This window comes from Triturus cristatus, chromosome 5_1, assembly GCF_964204655.1.
Source record: "Triturus cristatus chromosome 5_1, aTriCri1.1, whole genome shotgun sequence".
In the NCBI taxonomy this organism is placed as follows: domain Eukaryota; kingdom Metazoa; phylum Chordata; class Amphibia; order Caudata; family Salamandridae; genus Triturus; species Triturus cristatus.
In genome coordinates this window covers 657,805,964-657,828,546 of record NC_140587.1, presented here as the reverse complement: position 1 = coordinate 657,828,546, position 22,583 = coordinate 657,805,964, and the positions used below count along the sequence as shown (strand labels likewise).

Sequence of the window (22,583 nt, the reverse complement as noted above, 5' to 3'; positions counted from 1 at the left end):
TGTCCCTGCTCAGAGCTCTAACTGCTTTTGAAAGTGACCTAAATTAAACTGCTTTTGTGTGTTGTAGTACAACAAATTACTACTAGCTTATTGGTGTTGTAATATTTCACTGCAGATTCAACATTATTCCAAATATCTACCAATATACTCGTGCTCTTTCAGCAGAAAGAGCTAGAGCTTAGTGTTTAATGCATAATGGTTTACAGCGTTCAAGTCTCTTCAGCAAAACTGTTTCTTCTCTGTTGCAGTCAACAAGAATAGGAATGTCTGTGAATGCAATCCGTAAGCAAAGTGCGGATGAAGATGTCACATCCTTGGCAAAGTCTCTAATCAAATCCTGGAAGAAACTATTAGGTAAAATGGCAATGTGTGATTTCTTTCAAACAAGCGTTCTGAAATGTGGGATGAGTTTATGCGGGATTGTATTTTACCAACTTTGTGACAGATGTCTATTTCATTAAAGAATAAGCTATGCTTCGAAGCGTGCATGTTGTATAAGGGTAATTCATTGGTATAGTTCTTGTTGAGTGCCTACAAAGGCAGTAATTCAACAGGCAAAGCTTTAAATGCATTGACAATTTTAACTCTGTCAATAGTGATAACAGCATATCGCTACCAGAGCATTTGCATATATACTTGCTGGCTTTCACGTGTTTGATTTTAATTTTAACATTATTAACCAATGTTTGTGATTATTATATAGTGCGATCATTGCCCTAGTTTTTTTCCAGCTAAAGTGATTTTAGCACGGAATGCATGGAGCGCAAGATGCCGTAAGCAGGTATTTGTCCAATTATGCTGTACAATGGTAATAGCATTCAAAATGTATCCTTTGCACTATTGTAGTACATCTGCCAATCCAATCTGCATTTATTAGTACTTTTTTTCCTGGTAGCATGTTTTTGGAGGCCATGTGTATTTTCACTTTTATTGTAAGGAATCTTTGCAGTGTTGTTCAACTTTTAGTTTTACAACTAGTTAAAATGTTTGCCACCTCATGGAAAAGTCCCAAAAATATGTTCTAAAAGATTGTTTTGTTGGACTGTGCACACTATTCACCATCCCTTCTTGTAACACCTCCATCCCCTTCAACTTCCTACCAACGCTAAGGTTCAAAATATTGTCTGTATTTCACCGTAACAGAATCTTGATAGATGGGAACACAGTATTTCGACCTAAAAGTGTAATCCCATAAGACTGCAAGATTGTGTTGTATTACAAGTTACTTGGAAAGCTAAAAGGTTTTTGAAAATGTTTAAACAGGTGAAAATCATGCTGGTTCAACTTTCCCCAAAAAACCGGTGCATTTATACAACAAAAAAACTGAAGTTCAGTTTAGAAGTTTGACAAACTATTAAGGACAAAAAGCAGCACAGCTATAGCTGAAAAGCAGTTGTTTTTTGTTGGAAGCCGGGCCCGCAATACTGTCACAAAATGCGCTACACGGGACTCCCCACTCAACATTAGACCAAGTAAGGACACCGTTTGAGATAGCCCTGCTCACCCCCTTAGTAGCTTGACACGAGCAGCCAGGCCTATCTCCAAGGCACGAGTGTCTAGGATGTGCAACCATGCACACAGCAACCCACTGGTGACACCACAAATCGACTCCACACGAGTTTGATAAAACGAGTATAACTTTTATATAAAAAGATATACGTTCAGACCACACAATACAAGAATCAATATATAATACAGGGTAATATTTGTCCCGGCTGGCTGGTAGGTTCAAATCCCAACCGCCGCTTTTGAAATGCTATGCAGGTCGTAATGCTAGAATCACACACGTTTCAATGGACAGACATAGTGCTCTGCCAAACGATACAATCCTGTGCTGAGCAAAGGAGAAATAATACAATGCGTGAAGATACACCCCGGTACCTTGCAATGGGAGAAATAGTGCAATGCGTACCGCTACAAACATTTACTGCGCAATGAAGGAATAATGCAGTGCGTCACACCCCAATCACATACTTTGCAATGAAGAAATACTGCAATGCCCCCACTGCAATCATGTACTTTGCACTTAAGGAATAATGCAATGCGCAGCTACAATCATGTACTGTGCAATGAAGAAATAGTGCAATGTTGTCCGCTGCAATCCTGTACTTTGCAAGGGAGAAATAATGCAATGCGTAGCGCTACAATCGTATACTTTGTTATGCAGAAATACTGTCGGGTGTCATAAGACAGTTCGGCAGTTCGTTAGCAGCAATATTGGCAATGTATACTAAGACAGTCCTCCTCTTCCATAACAGTTGCCTCCACACGGATCAACGATGACCTGAATCACAGCTTCTCACTCTGTCCCCAGTACTACCACTTCTTTGGTCAGCACAGGCCTCATCCTGAGCCGAAGCAAAGGCTCACGTTGCAGAGAAGGACTGAGAAGCCGAGAGAGTTTCCCTCCGAGCCCGCACCCCGGCCAGGCACGATACCTGGGGGCGCGACCCCACTCTCCTCTCCTCCTTCAACGGACTGGGCCTGCCGTGTAGAACTTCCTCAATGGGCCTCAGCGGCTCGGCCTGCCAGCTCAGCTACTCTGGGGCTACCGGTCCGGCCCTTGGCTGTTAGGAAGGTCTCAGGCGGCTGCAGGGCACACGTACCCCACGCCCCTAAGACTGCGTTACTCCGGGTGCATGTTCACCACAGCACCCTCCGGGTCTCTTCTGGCACGAAGCCACACACACAACGCTGATGAGTCCTTACGTTGACTCCGAGTGCACGTTTACCAGGCACTCCTTCCCGCGGTCTCAGTTGGCACTAAGACACGCACACTGCACTGCAGAGACTCACTTTCTTCCGGTGCACACGATGATCCGCCGATCACCTCCAGAGTCCCAGGTTGCACAAAAGCATGCACACTGCTTCACTGAGACTTACTCCAACTCCGGTGCTCCGATATCCAGGCGCTCTTCACCAACGCCTCAGGCCGCACTTCGACACGCTCACCGTGTCCGAGCCTCACTTCTCCTCCGGTGCACTCGATGACCAGGTGCTCCTGACCAACGCCTGCGGTGCACCCCGACACTCGCCCTGCGCGTCCGAGACTCACTTCTCCTTCGATGCAGGCGCTCTTCACAAACGCCTGCGGTACACCCCGACACTCACCCAGTGCGTCTGAGACTCACTTCTCCTCCGTGTGTTAAAGATCATAGGGCACACCTTCCAAGGGTCTCCAGCTGCTACCACACGCGCCCACTGCGTTGCTTGAAACTTCTCCAGAAACATTTATGTTCCTGTGTTTCCAAACAGGGAGCCAGCTCACCTCGGGCCCTTGGGGTTACAAGACACAGTACAAAGCACAGTCTCTGTCAAGCAGGGGGACCCAGAGCACACAGCACCGTCCCAACAGCCTCTTCCTTGGTTAGAACAGCAAACTGCAGACCAGCCCCAGATCACGAAGCAAGGATTGGTCCTTCCCAGCAGTCTCTTCAGTTGTTCCTTCCTTAGCAGAGGTTCCTCTTGACCACAAAATGGGTCTAAGCCTTTTCAGTCTCAATCCATTTCTGTTCCATACGTTCAGGGGTTCCAGCTCTCATAGTTATGCCCCTAAATGTCTATGAAGTTTGTTTTGCTCAGGGGCCCCTGACCCCTGCCTAAATCAGTTCTGGAGGGCTCCCTTCCAGTGTCACCTTTCTCCCTTTGATACTGGGGGTCTGGATCCTTAATCACTCAGCAGGAGATGGCTCAATTGGTTTATATCACCAGCCCAGGCCTTTTCACCTCTTGGGCTTCTCCTCCCCCATACTATCCAGACACAGGGCAGCCTGGTGCCATCTCAACCCCTCCCAGGGTCAAGACTTCTCCCAGCTCCTCGCACCTCTCAGATTCAGACAGTCAACCCACATTCAGCAGAGACCCACAGAAATGCTTAAAGCACAAAACTCACCCACTTTCTAAAAGAGCCACTGTGAGTTCATACATTCTAAACTTCACCTCTCCATCTTAAACTTATAAGAAACTAGGCTAACAAACACAAAACCCAGCCTCCCACATTCTGTCCTATGGGCAATGACCTTTCACCAGTGAAGAACGAAATGGAGTGTTTTTCACTCCCAGGACATAACACACACCTCAGTATATGTCCTGCCTTTTACTTACACTGCACCCTGCCCAGTGGTTACCCGGGACCTTCCACAGGGGTGCCCACTGTGTATGCAAAAGGGAAAGTAAGGCCTGACAAGTGGTTGCACTTGTCAGGACAACATGCTAACTTAGCACTCTGCGCGCAGGCCCTACACGGAAGGCCTGAGTTCCCTTTTCTACACGCCTTTGCATTACTAGCCCTTGCACACACAGTGCACATCATTAGGGACTTTTACTAGTAGGGCAAACACACCAATCATGGCCAACCAATTACCATTGTACTTTACACAGGGAACCCTTGTACTTTGACACTGATCAGCAGTGGCAAAGTACCCAAAGCATGTAACTTGGCAACTCTGTCAGGAAAACGGTCTAGGGGTAAAGCAAAACGTTTAAGGAACCCTAGCCAAAAAGGCCAAGTTCTTCAGTTTTCCATTCTGTGAAGGAGTGTAGGAGACTGGGTTCTTTTTGCAGTGCAGCCTCCCCCCCCCTTCCCCACACACACACAGTGGACATGGCATACTTCCCTGTTTGCCATGCCTACTTAGCACTGCAAGTGGTATAGGTAAAGCAACCCTACACCACGCCTAACCTCCCTAGGGGAGGGTGCACTGTACCCATTTGTGGGCATATCTGCATGAGTGGGTGTGTCCCCGTGGTAGCTAAGTTTCCCCTTGGATACTACGAGTGCACAGGGAAGCCATACCTAGTCCATGGGCTAGACACCTGTAATTACGAGTTTCCCAGCTGATGGCTTCACTGTTCCCCAAGGTGTTGGGTACCAAACACCTCGTCTTGATAAACACACACTGATGCCAGTGCTGGGTTTCTTAATAAATGCACCCAGAGGGCACCTTTAAAAGTGCTCCCTGAAATCCACCAATCCCTAGTGTGTTCACTGACTGGTCTCGACCAGCCATCCACCCTAGACAAGTTTCTGATCCCCAGAGGTAAGAGCCTTCGCTCTCGTAGGTCCGCAACAAAGCCTGCTCTGGGCGAAGATGCCCACACATGAACTGCATTACAGGGCGGGAAGCTTCAAAGGCCCTACCGCCTCTGGAATGCGACTCGAGTCTCTCCAGATAGTGGAGATATCCACCCCCCTGTCCCCACTTTTTGGCTGCAAGACAGGCGGAAAAATTAGTAAGAATAGGAGTGTGCCCACATCAAGACACCACCAACCACCCTTAAGGTGGACTAACTGATGTAGACCCCTCTTTTTCATATTCCTCCGTCTTATTTTGAAAGGAATTAGTATTGTACGGTCAGGCTTAGGTCCACTTCCCACAGAAAATGGTCATATAGTGGGTGTAGACACCCTAAAGGTAGGCATCCCATTGGCTTATACCTGTCACTCCCCTTAATGCCCCTAAATTAAGTATTTAGTTGCCACCCCTGAACCCAAGAACTCCAATTCGACAGATCAATAGAAGGGCTCTGCCTGGCGAGACCTGCAGCAGAACTGTGGACTTTTGGTGTGAAACCTTGCACATTCTCAGCCCTCTCTTGACAATTGCGACAGAGTAACTTGTCCTGCAAGCTGGAGAACTACCAGCACTGCCAAAATCGTCTACAGTTTCCCTTGCATTAGAGAAGCTACTCCCCTTCAGTCCACAGGAACTGACGAGCAGAGTCCTGTCCACTGGCTTGCAGCTCCCCAGCCTGGCTGACGCCTCAGATGTCCAAGAGATGGTACTGGTGCTCTGAAGGGTCAGATCTGTCTTCCCACTTAGTGTGAAGACACTAGGACCAACGTGAACCATGCAGTACCAACCCCAAGGTAGCACCAACAGTGAGAGTCGGTCCAGATTTTCACTGCACCAGGACCAAGCAGCAGTTGAGGGACGTCAGCATCGCTAAGATCCGCTCGTGTGTAGCCCAGCTGCCTGGCTTATGCTCACCTAGCCCTGTCGACCTAACCACTCTGCACCCTAGCCACCCGGCCCGGGTTCTGGAGAACTGTCTGCCGCTTGCTCCAAGACGACTTGTGACATAAGCCTCCGTTTTGGAGGCTTTCCGGCTTGACCCCCAGGTGCTCCCCCCCCCCTACCCCCCCCCCCCCCCCCCCCCCCTGTTCTTGGTTTTGAGAGTTATTTATATAGATGGATGGATAGATGGATGGATATATATTCACTGATAAAAACACCGGTCTCAGGGACGTTATAGTTAGTTGGACATTTCACTCGTACAAAACCAGAGAAATTTGTGTGGTATACTTAGTAGCGATAACTATAACTCGCGCCCCCGCAATGCACTGCTGATCACGTCACATATTACATCACTCATGATATGTTCAGTGACATCACTGATGACATCATCCAGTGGGGTGTGTTTCTGTAAAGTTTAAATATGTTTTATATAGATATATGCTAAGGTGTATTGAAGAATGAGTGGGTGTGTATATATGTCTGAATGGATGATTTAGTAGGTGCGTGACTGACTGTCTAAGTGAGTGACTAAATGTGTCTTACTGAATGCTTGGGTTAGTGAGTAAACTGTAAATGTCTGTATCAGTCTGTCAGTTGGTGTATTAGTGGCTGTATGGGTTGGTGAGTAGCTACGTGACTGTCTATATGGGTTATTGATTGGTTATCTGAGTATCTCTATGGGTGCCTGAGTGTGTGTGAGTGGGTAAGGGGTGGGTGACTCTACATAGATGTGTGAGTGGGTGATTCACTGGGTGTATGGGTTGGTGAGTGCATCTGTGAAGGGCTGTATGGGTGGGTGAGTGTGTATGGGTGTGTTGGTGAGTGAATGGATGTCTCATTGGAAAATGTGTGAGTAACTTCATATGTGAAAGGCAGTATACGTGAGTGATGGGAGTATATAAATGACTATATGTGAGAGTGAGTGATTGTGAGAGTGGCTGTATGGATGAGTGTGCTTGTATCAGTGATTAAAAAAGACAATAAGTATGTGTTAGTATTAGTATAAATAAGGTGGTCTGTATATAACTATAGGTTTGTAAATGGGCGTGATTGATTCTTTGCATGACTGAGTACGTGTGTGAATAAGTCTATGGATGAGTGGCGGTGTGTGAGTGTATGTATAGGTGTATGAGTGCATATGATGGTGCTGTATTGATGAGTGACTGCATGTATGAGTTACTGTATGGGTAAGTGTGTGTGTGTGTGGGTGTGTGTAGGTGTGTGTGTGTAGGTGTGTGTAGGTAGACCTAGGAATCACTGAGCGGGTATGAAGTAACTGCTATTGGTCTGTATGGTTTCGATATTGGTGTTCTGTATTTTAGAGTGGGTGTATAAAAGGTTTTATTAGGGTGTGAGGAGGTGCATCAGATTATCACATGGATGATGTCATTTGAGAAGTCATGAGTGATGTCATTGACCATGTCATGAGTGATGTAATATGTGACATCAGCAGTTCATTGAGGGGGCGTGAGTTATAGTTATCTCTACTGACTATAACTGCCGAATTTCTCTGGTTTTGTACGAGTCAAATGTCCAACTATAACGTCCATGAAACCTATGTTTTTTTTTTCCAGTGAATTTCAAAGGTTTTTTAAAAGCTAATTACTAACTATAACATAGCAGTCCTGTTTGCAGAGTGGTGGAGAAATGTGAGCTTGGCCTCCGAACACCTTTTAGAAATCCCATTGTCTGAGATTTACTGAAGGTAACAGGAGGGGTAGTTGGCCTCCAACGTCAACCTTGAGAGCTGGCCAAGTACCCTTCCTATTATCTTAATAAGTCCCACACAGCAGGATTGCTCACATTTTAAATCATGCCTGCCCCCTCCCTGCACCTATGTGCAAACGTGCCCTCTGGTTCGTTGTAAGTTGGGGGATTAAGTCCCCTTGAATCCTGAAGGTCCCTGTGGGCCAACTAGCCCACCAGATACCTCCAGTAAGCGCCACACAGCTGCGTTGCAGAGAGGTGTTCTGAGGCCACGCCCCATTTTACACCACGCTGCAAAGCCTAGGGGCTCAGGGTGTTTCTACCCTGCCTTTTCTTGTTTTTCACTTTTTTTTTTCTTTTTTACTTTTTTCTCGTGACTCTGTTACTGATGGCTGCCAACAAATCCTGGATTAGAGTGTTGGCAGCCAATCAGAGTGAAGCTCGTGCACGGGAGGGTTCGCGAACCCTCCTCGGTGCTCAGATATTGAAACTTTTCTTTTTCTAATTTCTCAGGAACTACTTAACGGATTTACACCATTTTAAAAGAAAGGTCTCTTTCTGAACCCAGGGCTACCTTTTTGCCAAATTTGGTGTAATTCCGCTCAGCAGGTCGGGCTGTAGCCTGTTCCAATTTTTCCTATGGTAATTAACATGGGGAAAACGTGTTTTGGGACCCCCCTCTTTTCTCCCCCAGTACAAGCTTCCTTTAGCTTTTGTTTCCCTGGTGCTGAACAGGAGGCTAGCCACCTGGCCCTTGGAGTCACATTTTTAGTCCGGACAGAACTGGAATTTTTTTTCCACAAGTGGGCAGTGCAGGAGCAGTCATCGTTGCAAATTCCTCATGTTCAGCGAAGGTAGTCCAGTCTTTGGTGTAGCCTCTCTTTGAGGGGTCCAGGGAGCAACTGACAGACCTTCTATCGTATTGCCAATCCAACAGTGATCTGATTACTGTGGGTCTGGGGTGTCACTTTTATGCCATTGTTTGTGGGAGGGGAGGGACTGCTAGCTTAAGGGGCAATAGTTCCCACTAGGCTACCCATCCCACTTTGTTTGAGATATCCCCCCCAACCCCCCCCCCCCCCCCCCCCCCCCCACCCGTCTATGGATACCCCTCTCTACACTAAATCAGGCCAAGCCGCCCTCCCTGTGAAGAACCTGCGCACACCCCTAGGGTTTACCCAACATAATGAGCCACTCGTGGAATACTGCTTTTACAAATGGTTTTCCCCCTCTATATGAGATGCCGGTCTGTCTGCCTTCACAAAGGGGCGGGCAGGCAAAGATGCGATCGCCATTTCTTTCACTGAGGCCTGGGAACTGACATGGTGCCCTAAACTGGCTCACTGATGAATGTCGTTGATAAGAATGGTGCCCATGGATCTAGACATTTTTTATAGATGGCCACTTGAGCTAGGACTGTGGTAAGAAGGACTTTAAATAATTCACCAGTAGAAAATAAGACTTGTTAGGCATATGATGGAAAGCAAACTGCCTTGGCTGCTCTGACTGTATTCAGGAATGGGCGTTTTAAAAACTTGCATCCAGAATTTATCACTAATAGAAGTGCCACATGCATGGGATGGCGCACACTATGTGAAGCTTCCATCAGTTTCCATAAAGTGTTTTTCTCCTTATTTGCTTTCATTAGTTCTCTGTTGCAATCTAGTGTGCTTATTCCTTTGCTTTGAAGTTACATTTGTATAACACTTCATACTGTTTAAGCTCAAATGTGGGGAGAGGGCTATTGTACAAGAATACACGTTGGTAAGCAAAAAGAAATGCAGGATGTTAACACTACATCAAATTCTCCTTTATTTCGCCACCCTGTTTGGATGTGCATGAAAGAGCTAGCAAATAAAATTCCTATCCCAGGGTTCCCTCTCTATTGTCGTAAGCACTGCGTTGCCCCACATTTACGTGCGATCGTGAAACACTTAAGAATATAAAAACCTATACATCGCATCACCTTTCAGTAGAAAAGTGTGTTTGAAAAGCAAAAAATAGCCACATTTTATACATTTTCACTTCTTTTTAACCAGTTAATCAAAAACACTGCATCAACAAAATGTGACCAGAAACCTTTGACGATCCTTTTTAAAAGGGAAATGAAGGGCAATGGTACCAGGTAGGCTGCTATAGACACGAGTGCAAAAACTGGCACTGCGACTTTATGGGATTCACACTCAAGCCTTAAAATTGCATCTCAGCAAGGTAATTGACTGCATGGATGTTCCCAAAAATCCATAGGCTCAACCACTGCAAAGATCAATCCCGGCTTTGGAAATAAAGTTACAACGACCAGAATTAACATCTCGGTGTTCTTAAAATCCTCGCTAAAAACCAAACTGGCTTTGCTCTGGTACACAAAAGAACTCTGCACCTTTCTGACCTCTTCATAAGCTGAGATTTGTATGTGGCACATATAACACATTAACATGTCAGAAACACTTAGAGCACAATGGACTTGGGGACAAGTGGGTGAAGTACCCGGATGGCCGGTGAGGTACTACCGGGTGACCTCTGTGCTCTTTGACCCTCAGGACTGGCGGCCCCATGCTGACGAGCGGGAGCCCACCTCTTCTTGTTTTGCTGTATGCTGAGGATTTGGCGTGTACATAATAAGTTACAGTGTTAACGCTTGGGTCAAAGTGGGAGTGCTTTGCTGTATAATCAATAGTCTGTAATAACATCAGATCGATCCCACCGACTACATTTTTATGTAGCGGTTACTACCCCTGACGAGGCATCAAAGCCCTTGTGCCTCTGTGATTTGAAGAATTCCAGCCCCCTTGGATGATTGAAGATGTTGCGGTGCAGGATAGCTACGGCCCCAGGCGCTCTCAGCAGGGTCTTAGGAGGCAAGCCGGCAGTGCCCTTCACGACCTTGGAGTGCGCGTGGAGACCTTACAGCTTGGCACAGGTGAGACGTCTTGGTGTCAAAGGTTAGGGGTAGTGACAGGAGTCCTGAGGCAAGTAATGCTATGAGGTCGGGAAAGTAAATGTCATCCACCATGGCCGCCGGACGGTGAGGAGCTCCAGGAGGGAGCTCCGAGGCTGAGGATTGCTCAAGCGAGCTGTAATCCTTGTTTGGCCTTGCATCCCGTACATCGGACCCCTGAGCTGATATCGGAACATTCGACCCATGCTGGGGAAGCTATCTGAATGAGGTCTCACTGCCAGTGGCCGGGATGCTTCAAGAAGGGACAGGAGATGTTCCCCGGCAGGTCGTTGGTTTTCGCGCCGCATCCCTGGATCAATGGTGGTGACTGCGGCTCAAGTTGAGGCTGGGCCTTTGTTTTCGAGTGTGGCCCAGGTGGTACTGCCGATGGGTGAGGGCTCGGCTGGCTGGAGTGCCCGAAGAGACTTGATCCAGGTGCGGTCCTGGAGTTCGCTTGAGGTTCTCGCCCAGGCTTGAGAAGCTGGGGCCTGCACTGCACCCTCACCCCCTTGAAGGCACAGCAGATACTGTAAAATCATGGTTGGTGGGGCCCTTACCTCTGGTGATTTAGGAGATATACTGCTATAAATCTTTTACACTGCAGTTAATATGGCACTTTAAAGTTTAGTGTATATACTGCATATAATTGTATGATAACTACCGACCTGCCTAAATGCGTGATTCCGGACTGTGCCTCTGCATTTCTTCTTCGGCCTGAATCCTGATTGTATCTCGGAATTTCTACCGTTCAACCATGCGCCCACCTTACCCCACCTGGAACTCTAATCTTGTGCGCTACGTACCCAACTCTTGGTCCATTAACTACCCAGACAAAATGACCAGTAATGCAAAAAAGAACTTCAAGCATAGTACTCTAAAACAACACCCGGAAACACTAATTTTAGATAACTACCACACAGCGACCAACGGCAAGACGAAAACTAACTTCATTTTCTACACAAATCGCCCGGCTAAATGGAAAACCACCTTTTCTCTTCACCTTCAAGTCACCAAGTCAGTAATCATTCCCTATGGTGAAAAAATCTCCACTACCATCTCCCCGACCTTCAAAGGGGAGCTCACCATCTCCATCTACAGAACTGGAACCAATCTCATACAGGCCACTGACACGCACCTCACCACTTTTGACCGCCACTTCCCCACACTTCTTTCCTAGTTAACTCGACTGAGCCGTCAAACCATATCTCCCCAACCCACCACCACCCTTACTAATAACGTGGAACAGATGCAATCTCCCTGCCCTGAAGAACCTCTCTTCAACTCATGGACATCCATCACTCACTATAATCACACTACCCCTATCATTACTCTCCGCCGCCAAACACCCACAGCTATTACATCTACTGAGCACACCAGGAACAACAAACTCACAATTAACAAACACCACAAGACCGATCTAGATCTTGACAGCTCGGACTCTAACCTCTGCCCTCCCGTGACCGAAATCCCCACAGGCACTCTCCGCTCGACCCCTGATAATCTGAACCCTCCCTCACAAACTACCTCTTCCTCCAACACAGACCCTTTTCCCCCGACCCTTACTTCCCTCATGTCCAACATCATCTCCAATCCAGTGGTCTCTCTCACCCCCTACTACCACTGCACACTCCCCCTCCGATGTCCCACAGACACAACCGGTCTCCACCGATTACCTCACTGACAACTCCCGTGACATCCCCATTGCCAACGTCGTCACCAATCCTATAAACTCGTTCCCCCCTATTATTACTACACGCTCCCCCTCCGCCGTCGCATTCCCACATGCACAACCTGCCTCCACCACTAATCTCATTGACATTCCCCAGGACTCTGACTTTTTACCTAGAATTTCTCTCCCTCCTCACTTGGACAGTAGACCCTCTACTCCTCCTTTTGAACTCCTTGAATGGAAGCATTACTAATCTGGCTCCCCGCGTCCAACCTCTCCCCTCTCCTAACCCCACTGATTATGTCCAATCCCCGACCCCCTGTTCACTCTCCCTCCAAAGACCCAAGTCATTCTCGGCCCCTGCCTAAAACCTTAAACTTTTTCAGCTCAATAGCACAGCAACTGAACAGAATGGAGCAGAAAATTAACTCCCTTGCTGCTGATTTCCTATACTTACAACAAGATCTTCTCAACAGGACCATGGCGCTGTGCTACCTCTCCCCGGGTAGGTTTCCTCCCACCCCACTCAGTACCACTCCCATGGCCCCACAGTGCACCCCTCGTCCCTCCAGTCCATCAGCGAGTCAGGCACTTTGACCCAACTGGGATAACCAACCCTTTTCGATACTGAAACCTGATGAGATCAACGACTCTTACCTCGCTTTGAGCCAGAAGTCAGCCCCTTTCCCCATCCCTTTTATTATCGGTACTAACAGAATCCCTAAAAATGTCCACTCGCCTAGACCTCCTGCTCAATACTCCTCTATCCACCTTACTCTCCCCATCATCGAGGCTCCCCGTCCTCTCTCTTGCATGCTCCACTACTGCAGATCAGCAGTACAGCACGCCACAGACATTGCTGAAGAAATTGACATCGCTTTCTTCACTGAATCCTGGCTCACTGTCCACTCCACCCCCATTCTTGACATTCTCACCCCTCCAGGGTACACCATGATCAGACAAGACAGACCGATCAAAACGGGGGGAGGACTAGCCATCAGCCACAAGGCAGGAATACAGATTACCAAACTTAAACCTGCAGAATACCTATCGTTTGAATACCTGGGTGTCGAACTCACTGCCAAGGGCACCTCACCCATCAAATTCCACACCATCTACCATCCTCCTGGAGAGTTTACCCTTTTCCCCGAAGAACTAACAGACCTAATATCACGGTTCTCCCTGACCGACACTAAAGACGTGTTCCTGGGTGACCTCAATATCCACTGGAACGACCCAGAAGACTCCACTACCCAGAACCTATCCAACCTACTTGAAATATATAACCTCAAACAACTCTGCAATGAACCAACTCACATCAAAGGTGCAACACTGGATGCGATCATTACCAACAATGATCTGGTCTCTCTGAGAGCGATTTCTCCCATTGACTGGTCCGACCACCACCTCATTCTGTTCAAGATTGATGCACTTGTCTTCCACCAACCTATTTGTGATTACAAACCTAAACACTGGACCAGAAATATCAAAGCAATCCCTTTATCCGAACTTGAATTCAGGATTCGTGCCCATCTTCAAACCCTCATCATAGACAGCCAATGACCCCACTACACACTTTAACTCAAAAATGACAGAGGTTCTAGACCAAGTAGCTCCTCTCAAACTCAAACAATTGAGGCGAACCAAATTTAAACCCTGGTTTAACGTGGATCTGAATGAGGAAAGGCGTCAACTCAGACAAACGGAAAGGTCTTGGAGACTAAACTCCTCGACCTTACACCTAGGGCAGCTTAGATCTGCTCGGCAAGCATACAAAAAACACACTTTCAGTGAAAAGGCGCGTTTCTTCCGCAGCCAACTAGATCTGGCGAAAAACAGTCCGAGAGAACTCTTCAACATTGTCAAAAGCCAAACTAACTGCACTCCGTCTCAAGAAATCAAAGCCACCAATGAGCGTTGTGAAGAAATTGCCACCTTCTTCACTAATCGTCTCGAAAATTGATCAATCCTTCATCCAAACCTCAAACCCTCCTTCCCTCTTAACCTGCCCCACTCAAACCACCCCTGATCATTCAGAAAGAGTTCTTACCAAGGACAATCTGGTCTGCCTCCAGCTAAAAAAACAATGCGCATTGCTCCGACTTTGAGCTAATGTCGGAAAATGAGGTTTTCGGTATAATTTCTAACCTAAAACCTTCCACACTATGGGCCCCATCCCATCCACAATCCTAAAAGAAATTAACAACACCATTTCCCGTTTCTGGACAAAAATCATCAACGCCTCTCTCACCTCAGGCTGTGTCCCAGACTCCCTTCAACTTGGACAAATCACTCCCATTCTCAAAAACCAGGGGCTGACCCTAATGATCTCAACAACCTCAGACCTATCTCCAACCTCCCATTCCTTGCAAAAACATTGGAGAAATGCGTTCTCCACCAACTCAACAAACACATTGATGAGTTCAACCTCCTCAACACCTTTCAATCAGGATTCAGGAAAGGCTGTAGCACGGAAACAGCTATGCTCAACGTCTCTGACGATATTCACAAGGCTTTAGATGAAGGTGATGCCTGCCTACTCATCCTTATTCACCTCTCTGCGACATTCGACACAGTAAATCATCCAGCGCTTCTGGTGACCTTGTCGAAGCGCTCCGGCATCAATGGCACAGTACTAAAATGGTTCACCTCCTTCCTTCAACACCACTCGTAACAGATTAAAATCCACTCCTGTCTCTCGAAGTCAACAAAAGTCACACTTGGGGTCCCGCAAGCCTCGATCCTCTCCCCGGCCCTCTTCAATCTTTTCATGGAGCCCCTCACAATCATCTTGAAAAAAGCTGGAGTGAATTACCACCTTTACGCTGATGACACCCAAATCTATTTCAAAATCAAGTCTCCCAGCGACATCCAACACCTCAATGCCACTCTAACTGAGATCCAAACTTGGTTCAACGCTAACCACTTAAATCTCAACCCAGATAAAACAGAACTAATCCTATTCTCTCCAAAAAGTAACCACCATCCAATCCAAGAGTGGCTCAAGAATCTGGTCGCCCTAAACTGCCCCATCGTCCTATCCGACTCAGTTAAGTCTCTAGGCATCACCTTTGACAAGAACTAATCTTTGGAGGCCCACATCAAAAACTCTGCAAAAAGTGCTCTTTTCTCTCTAAAACACCTCAAGAAATTGAAACCTTTTCTTCCTCATTATGACCTCAAGACAGTAGTCCAATCGCTAGATCTCTCTAAAATCGACTACGGGAACGCCATCCTAACGGGGACTCCAAAAGCTCACCTAGCCCCTTTAAGGGCAGTGTTGAACATGGCTGCTCGACTCGTATCTGGAGTAAAAAGATTTGATCACATCACTCCAGCTCTCAACTCCCTCAACTGGCTTCCCATGGAAGGGAGGTGTATTTACAAACTGGCCTGCATCACCCACAAAACCCTTCACTCTCCGGCCCCTAACTTCCTGAACAACAAACTGGTAAGAGCAGGTCAGTCCAGAACGCTGAGAAGCTCCAACTTACTCCTTCTTATTCCTCGGAAACTGAAAAAGAAAACCACACAATACCGATCGTTCTCTGACAACGCTCCCAGGATGTGGAACGCTCTCCCTAGAGTCCTCAGATGCAACCTCTCCTTCTCCTGTTTCAAAAGACACCTGAAAATCCATCTCCTTAACAAATACTTTCCGGACCAACGTCAACTAACCTAGACTTCAATATCTGAGTTTACTCCTCTCTTGACATTCAAGGATAGTTGGTGACCGGACTGTGTTAACAACCTTATCTTCCATGCTGTATTTTTTTTTTTTTATCCCTGGTTTTGCTTCCTTACTGCCTGCCTACTATGTAATGCAATTTCCGTCTGTTTTTCTTTACAGTTTGTATGTAAAGCGCTCTGATACCTACGGGTCAAGCTAGAGCTATATAAAACTTTTAAAATAAAAAAAAATTAAAATAAAACAATGAACAGGAACATCCTGACCAATGTTATGCACGTGAGATTTCAGCTTTACTGTCTCAGCATGTATTCTGTCTCAGCGCTATCCTATTTTGGGAAGTTTTTTAAAGCTCCTTTTTACAAGATTAAACGTTGAAGCCGGAGGCTTACATTTTTCTTTTTTACATTTATGCATTTTTGTTTAATATGGATTTGTGCTCTTATTTGAAGTTATTTTTTAATGAACAATAAAACTATTACTACCACTCCCCCATAAGCTATATGCTTACAGAAGATCATTGCCCTGGCGGTGGGAGCCTCTACATAAGATGCCAAGGAGAACGGGCAGAAGATCTGACTGCAGCAGAGGTTCCAGGGAGAGTTGCTTCATGAAGTTGTGAGAGCTGCAGAGAAGGTGGCTCTTGCAGTAAAGTGGCCTTTTTGGATAGTCCCCCCCAGCCCACTTTTTGCTCCAATGCTGATAGTTATGGCCAGTTCTCTCTCCCTAAAACTGCTATGTATAAAGTAGCAACCCCAATTGACAAGGACTTGACCCCCTTATAAGTCACTAGTATGTTGTACCCGGGGCAAAGTCCATGCACTATCTTTTGATATATGGCAGTCGTGCTTAAGAAAGGCCTCCTAATCCCAGCAGGCAAGTTGTATTATATAGGCGATTTTAGAAATGGGGTTTCTGGTTGGCAGCAGTATGCACCTTGTCCAAGCAGGAACTATCGCTCTAGTCAGGGTAAGATAGATGCACACTGAAAGATAACCCGTGCTCACCCTCTTGTAGCTTGGCACAGAGCAGTCAAGCTTATCAAAAGAGGTGATGTGTAAAGTGTTTGCAACAAACACACAGTAACTCAATGAAAACACCACAAAAATACTTCACACAGGATTAGAAACATAAATGATATTATGAGTAAAACGAGCAAAATTACATCAACAAAAATTCCCATAAGTAGAACCGGAGTAATGCATTTTTAAATATTAAAATATAGTGCTTCAAGTCATAAAACGGGGACATCTGGTCACTCTAGACTGGGTAAATCCAAAGTTCAGGCTGTCCGCGATGGAGTGCAGGTCTTATGCAGAGACCAGCCTTGGCCTGCTGAAAACCGTTCCCTTGGTAGACTTACATCGGACGAGATGCGAGGAGGCAGGAGGCTAAGCGTCGTCCTCTATCTGAAGGATTCGTAGGTGTCGTCGAGCCGCACACTCGGGAAGACTTCGATGTCAGGTGCGCTGCACTGGTTCCGATCGGCGCTGCAATGCTTTAGCATCGAGAGTTGCAGCACAGGAAGCCTCACTTCCAAGGTCTTAGGACTGGGTTGGCACCACATAGCAGGGACTCGCAGATGGCAGAGTCCAGATGCTGTTGAAGAATTGCAGGAAGTCTGTAATGTCCCTGAAGTTTAAGAACAGGGGGCAAGCCCTTGGAGTCACTCTAGGTTCAAGAGAAATGTGACCAGTCCTTTAGTAGGGCAGAGGGTAGCAAGTAGCTGGCAATAGCCAGCACTTCAGAGCAGAAAAGTAGTTCTTGCAGAGCAGCCGTTCAGCAGAGTGGCAGTCCTTGTAGCAGCACAGCAGTCCTTCCTGATGGGGTTCTTTACAGGTCCAGTAGTGTATTGTCTTGGTAGAGTCAGGGACCCAGTACCTATACCCAAATGTGCTTTTGAAGCGGGGGTGAATTTAAAGAAGGGTCTTTGAAGTGCACACACGTCCTTTCTTCCCAGCCCTAGCTCCTGACTATCAGGAGGAGGTAATCTGCCCTTTGTGTGGGAAATGGGACACTGCCTATTCAGGTGTAAGTGTCAGCTCCCCCCTTCCTTCTTGCTCAGAAAGAGCCATCAGAATGCAGATGAGTACTCAGTCACAGCTAACCTTCCCTTGTTTGTGGCTGTTTTGAGGGAATGCACAAAGTGTAGCTGTCACCCCCCCCCCCCCCACCACCAGAGACATGACTTGGAGACAGTCTGCAGACACACACAGCAGTAAGAGCAGAGAAATGCCTACTTTCTGAAAGTATATATTACAAAGAACAAAGGTCCTTAGCTTAAGGTAGATAATAATAGCATTTCAACATAGGCTGCAATGAGAACTATGGATAGTTTTCCAATGTCCAGCCGGACAAAGGAGCGTTTATTTACAATAAATGTCACAAGAATTAAACAAATTGAAAGCAAGGAAGAAGAATAAAGCAAGGGCACAATCCTGTGTCGAGTTTTGAAAGAGAGAAAGTAGAGAAATACGTAGAAAAAGTATCAGGCAGAAACTTTGGAGCAAATGGTGGCTTAAAGTATAATACAATCTTCAAAAAGCTCAAAACCACAGTAACCACAATAAACTTTACACAATGGGTACATTGCGGTACTGTTTGGAAAGTCGACGTTTCGATCCCTAGCTCCTAATACAGTGGGATCATCTTCAGGACTAAACAATAAGCAGTTGCCTGATTTAATGCCTGTGGAATACAATCATAACAAAGGGGAAACAAAAAAGGGGAAAACAATAAGGACCAACAATTAGCATTGGCGAAAACATGTCAAAATCAGTTGCAAGTTGAGCGGATCATAAACGGGCTGCGTGATTTAAGTGAATCAATACTTAAGCGATAACCAGAATCATGCAAATGATTTGCGTAAGTGTCAAAGGTAGCTGTGGTGAGAGTCTTAGGACCTGAAAAGAAGAATTCTTTCATTCGTACAAGTGCTGTGAACCGGTGTATGAATAATGTGAAAAATGAAAAACGATTCAATAAGAAGTAGACTCAGACTCAGGCATATCAAGTGTATGTTCTAAGTGCTGGTGGTTTAGAACGGCATGCCGCGAGGAGTTCGGTGTGCGGCCAAGTAGGCGGGTGCTTGAGATAGTTATCAAGAATACGGATGGGGCGGTGTGTCAACTTTCAAGTGGCGGCGCACAGGTAGCGATCACGGAGGGAGTGTTGGCGTATTAAAGGGGTGGAAGACGATGTGAAGGATGTAGACTCACTTGGAGAACCCGAGGGGTCTTAAATGGTAACTCGTAGTATGACCAGTTACTTGGTGGTACGATTGCACCTGGGGAGGAAGGGAAGCGGTGAGCGGCTGGGGAGCTTAAAAGGGCAGGACAAGTAGTTTACAGACAAGGCGGCGGCGCCCCATTACCTTGGCCTCGAGTGGAGGGACTCCGTGATGGAAGTACCTGGCTGGGTAAGGCGTCCGTGAGGACACAGTGGGAACTAGGGATCGAAACGTCGATTTTCCAAACAGTACCGCAATGTACCCATTGTGTAAACTTTATTGTGGTTACTGTGGTTTTGAGCTTTTTGAAGATTGTATTATACTTTAAGCCACCATTTGCTCCAAAGTTTCTGCCTGATACTTTTTCTACGTATTTCTCTAATTTCTCTCTTTCGAAACTCGACACAGGATTGTGCCCTTACTTTATTCTTCTTCCTTGCTTTCAATTTGTTTAATTCTTGTGACATTTATTCTAAATAAACGCTCCTTTGTCCGGCTGGACATTGGAAAACTATCCATAGTTCTCATTGCAGCCTATGTTGAAATGCTATTATTATCTACCTTAAGCTAAGGACCTTTGTTCTTTGTAATAAGTAATCACCCGAGGTCCGAAGCTACCTGATCGGGTCCCCTTGTTTACTATATTGTACTTTCTGAAAGTGGCATTTCTAAAATAGCAATGTTAAATCCACCTTTACCAGTAAAGAGGATTTATCCTCACCATTCCAAAGAGATAAAACAGGATGTAGCGACTCCGTTCTGATCTGAAATTAGTGCTTAAAAGTGGATTAAGAAATTCCCAGTGTTAACCTAATGAGAGGAGTAGGCCTCACAGTAGTGAAAAACAAGTGTGGGTGTTTGTCACTACCAGGACATGCTAAACTTAAAAGGACCTGTCCTACCTTTTACGTACACCGCACCCTGCCCAGTGGGCTACCTAGGGCCTACCTTGGGGGTGACTTGTATGTAATAAATGGGGAGTTTAAGGCTTGGCAAGTGCTTCTGAATGCTGAATCGAAGTGGAAGTGAACTGCCCATACAGGCCCTGTAATGGCAGGCCTGAGACTGGTTTGAAAGGCTACTTGTGTGGGTTGCACAGTCAGTGCTGCAGGCTCACTTGCATAGATCGCCATCTGGTGTTGGGCCCGGATGCTTGCACTTGTTTTTGTCTTGGAAAGTCTTTGGAAGTCATGAGGTATGTGACTCCTCCTTTGGATCATAGTGCGCATGGGCATCGGCTCCATCTTCAGATTGTTTTTATACGCCATCGCCATGTGTTCTTGCGTTCCAGTTCGGAACCGTTAACGATTTTCTCTTTCGACGCGCAATCCTTCCCTTCTCGACGGTATTGTTTTGATCGCGTTTCCCAATCACACGCGACCCTTCAACTTCTAAGTCTTCGATTCCGGTCGCCGTCGAAGGCCTTCGGGCCTACCTGGGCCTCATCTCCGGCTCATGGAAAGGACGCCATTCAAAAAGGGTCCTCGATGTGGGTCGAAGTTACCCCACACCGACCTACATGAGGTGTGCAACCTCTGCCTCTCACCGGAGCATGAGGCCAGAGACTGTCGAGCTTGCGCCTCCTTCCGCTCCACAAAGACCATCCGGGACCGACGAGCTCGAAGAACAATGGCGTGCTCGTCATCTTCGATCCCCGACGACATCTTTCAAGAGGGCGTCGATGTTCCGGAGCAGGGTCGGGTCGAGGAAGCCATCATCAGTGCCTCTGAAGCAGATGATTCCGACTTCGAAGACATCACCCCAGCTCAAAGGGCCGTGAGTACAGACGTCGACCCCGACACCCCCCCCCCCCCCCCCCCCCCCCCCCCTCGACACTGTCAAAAAGGGCTTCGGTACCACCTCCACCTTCGGACCCAGGTGCACACTGAGACACTTCTTCCCATGCCCCGCCGTCGGGCCCGGTAAAGAAGCCTATTATGCCTTTAGGTGACTTGGGCTTGTGTCAGCCTACCCTCGGTACCGAAAAACAAACTCGGTCACCGAAGATGGCGGCGTCCTCATCATCATCCACGCCGACCGCTGCTTCCACATCGAAGCACTCGGCGTTGAAGGCTAGCACCAGTTCCTCGGCACCGACAACACCCTCGGAGCCGACTAAAAAACGCCCACCGAAAGGCCCAGATTCTTCCAAGCCAAAGACCTTGGAACCGAAAAAACAGCATTGGGTACCAACTCATAAAGACACTTCAAAACCACACGGTTCCAAGCCTAGAACCGCTACTGAGTCGACGCCGAAAAAACTTACGGCACCGAAGCCCTCGACTCCGAAGGATCTGTCTCCCACAGATGAACTGTTTCGTCCAGATCCTACCCATAAGACTCTAATGAAGGATCCTAAGACTGGTCATTTAATGCTCAGCATCAAGAAAAGACCCCTGGAAACGCCTGCGCCCGCACCACCACCAAAGAGAGACTTTGCTACCTCTCCATTAAGGATCCCTAATCCTCTTCCTCCTCCTCCTCCTCCCCCTCCCCCCACCACACCGCTCTCCCACACCATCATCTACCCCAATAGATGATTATGATGATGACAACACCTCAGATGATGCAGGGGGAGGTGCAGACGATCAACCCCTTGGGGACCCTACCGGCTCCCCTGACCCCTGGGATGATTAGTGTGTCCCAGATGTCCCTTACACCCCACAGGATGATATTTATCCCTCCAGGCCTTCCCCTCCAGAGGACAATATCAGATTAAACCAGCTCCTTCACAGAGCTGCCCAATACCACGGGTTTGCCCTGCATACAGACCCAGTAGTGGAAGATTTTCTTATGAACACCTTCGATACCACACAAAGGTCCACCTCAACACTGCCCATGCTTAAAGGGGTCATTAAGCACGCAACAGATCTTTAAAGACCCAGTTGGAGCTCGAGTCATCAACCCGAGAATAGAAAAGTATAAATCTGCTCCTACTGACCCAGTATACATTAAGGGCCCGCACCACTAGACTCCCTAGTAGTCTCTAATGCAAGGAAGAGAGCAAATTCCCAAAAATCAGGTGACTCACCACCATGGTACACCACGCTTCTGGAACTCTCCGTAGTTCTGCACCAAAAAAGACACCTCTCTCCACACCTCGTAACCCAGAACCATGGAGAGATCCAACACCCAGACCAAGCTCAGCTCAACCTACCGATCTGGCTCCTGAAGTCCTAGAATTTGGTTACCTTAACCTTCCTCCTGACTGTATGAACGTCATCAAAGAAGCTAGACGGCCTACCACTAGAGCATGCTATGCAGCCAAGTGGAAAAGATTTGTGATATACTGTCATAACCACAACACTGATCCCCTAGATGTGTCTATCCAACAC

At 47.0% G+C, this 22,583-nt stretch overlaps 1 protein-coding gene across 1 annotated transcript in view; it reads left to right on the top strand.

The window, feature by feature from the left end:
• The window catches only part of TCEA1 (transcription elongation factor A1), a 175,755-nt gene that overhangs the window by 31,100 nt on the left and 122,072 nt on the right, over positions 1–22,583 (top strand). Inside the window, exon 3 of the mRNA XM_085605624.1 lies at positions 249–354. Coding sequence (XP_085461750.1) covers positions 249–354 — 106 coding nt within the window. The remainder of the gene's footprint in view (positions 1–248; positions 355–22,583) is intronic.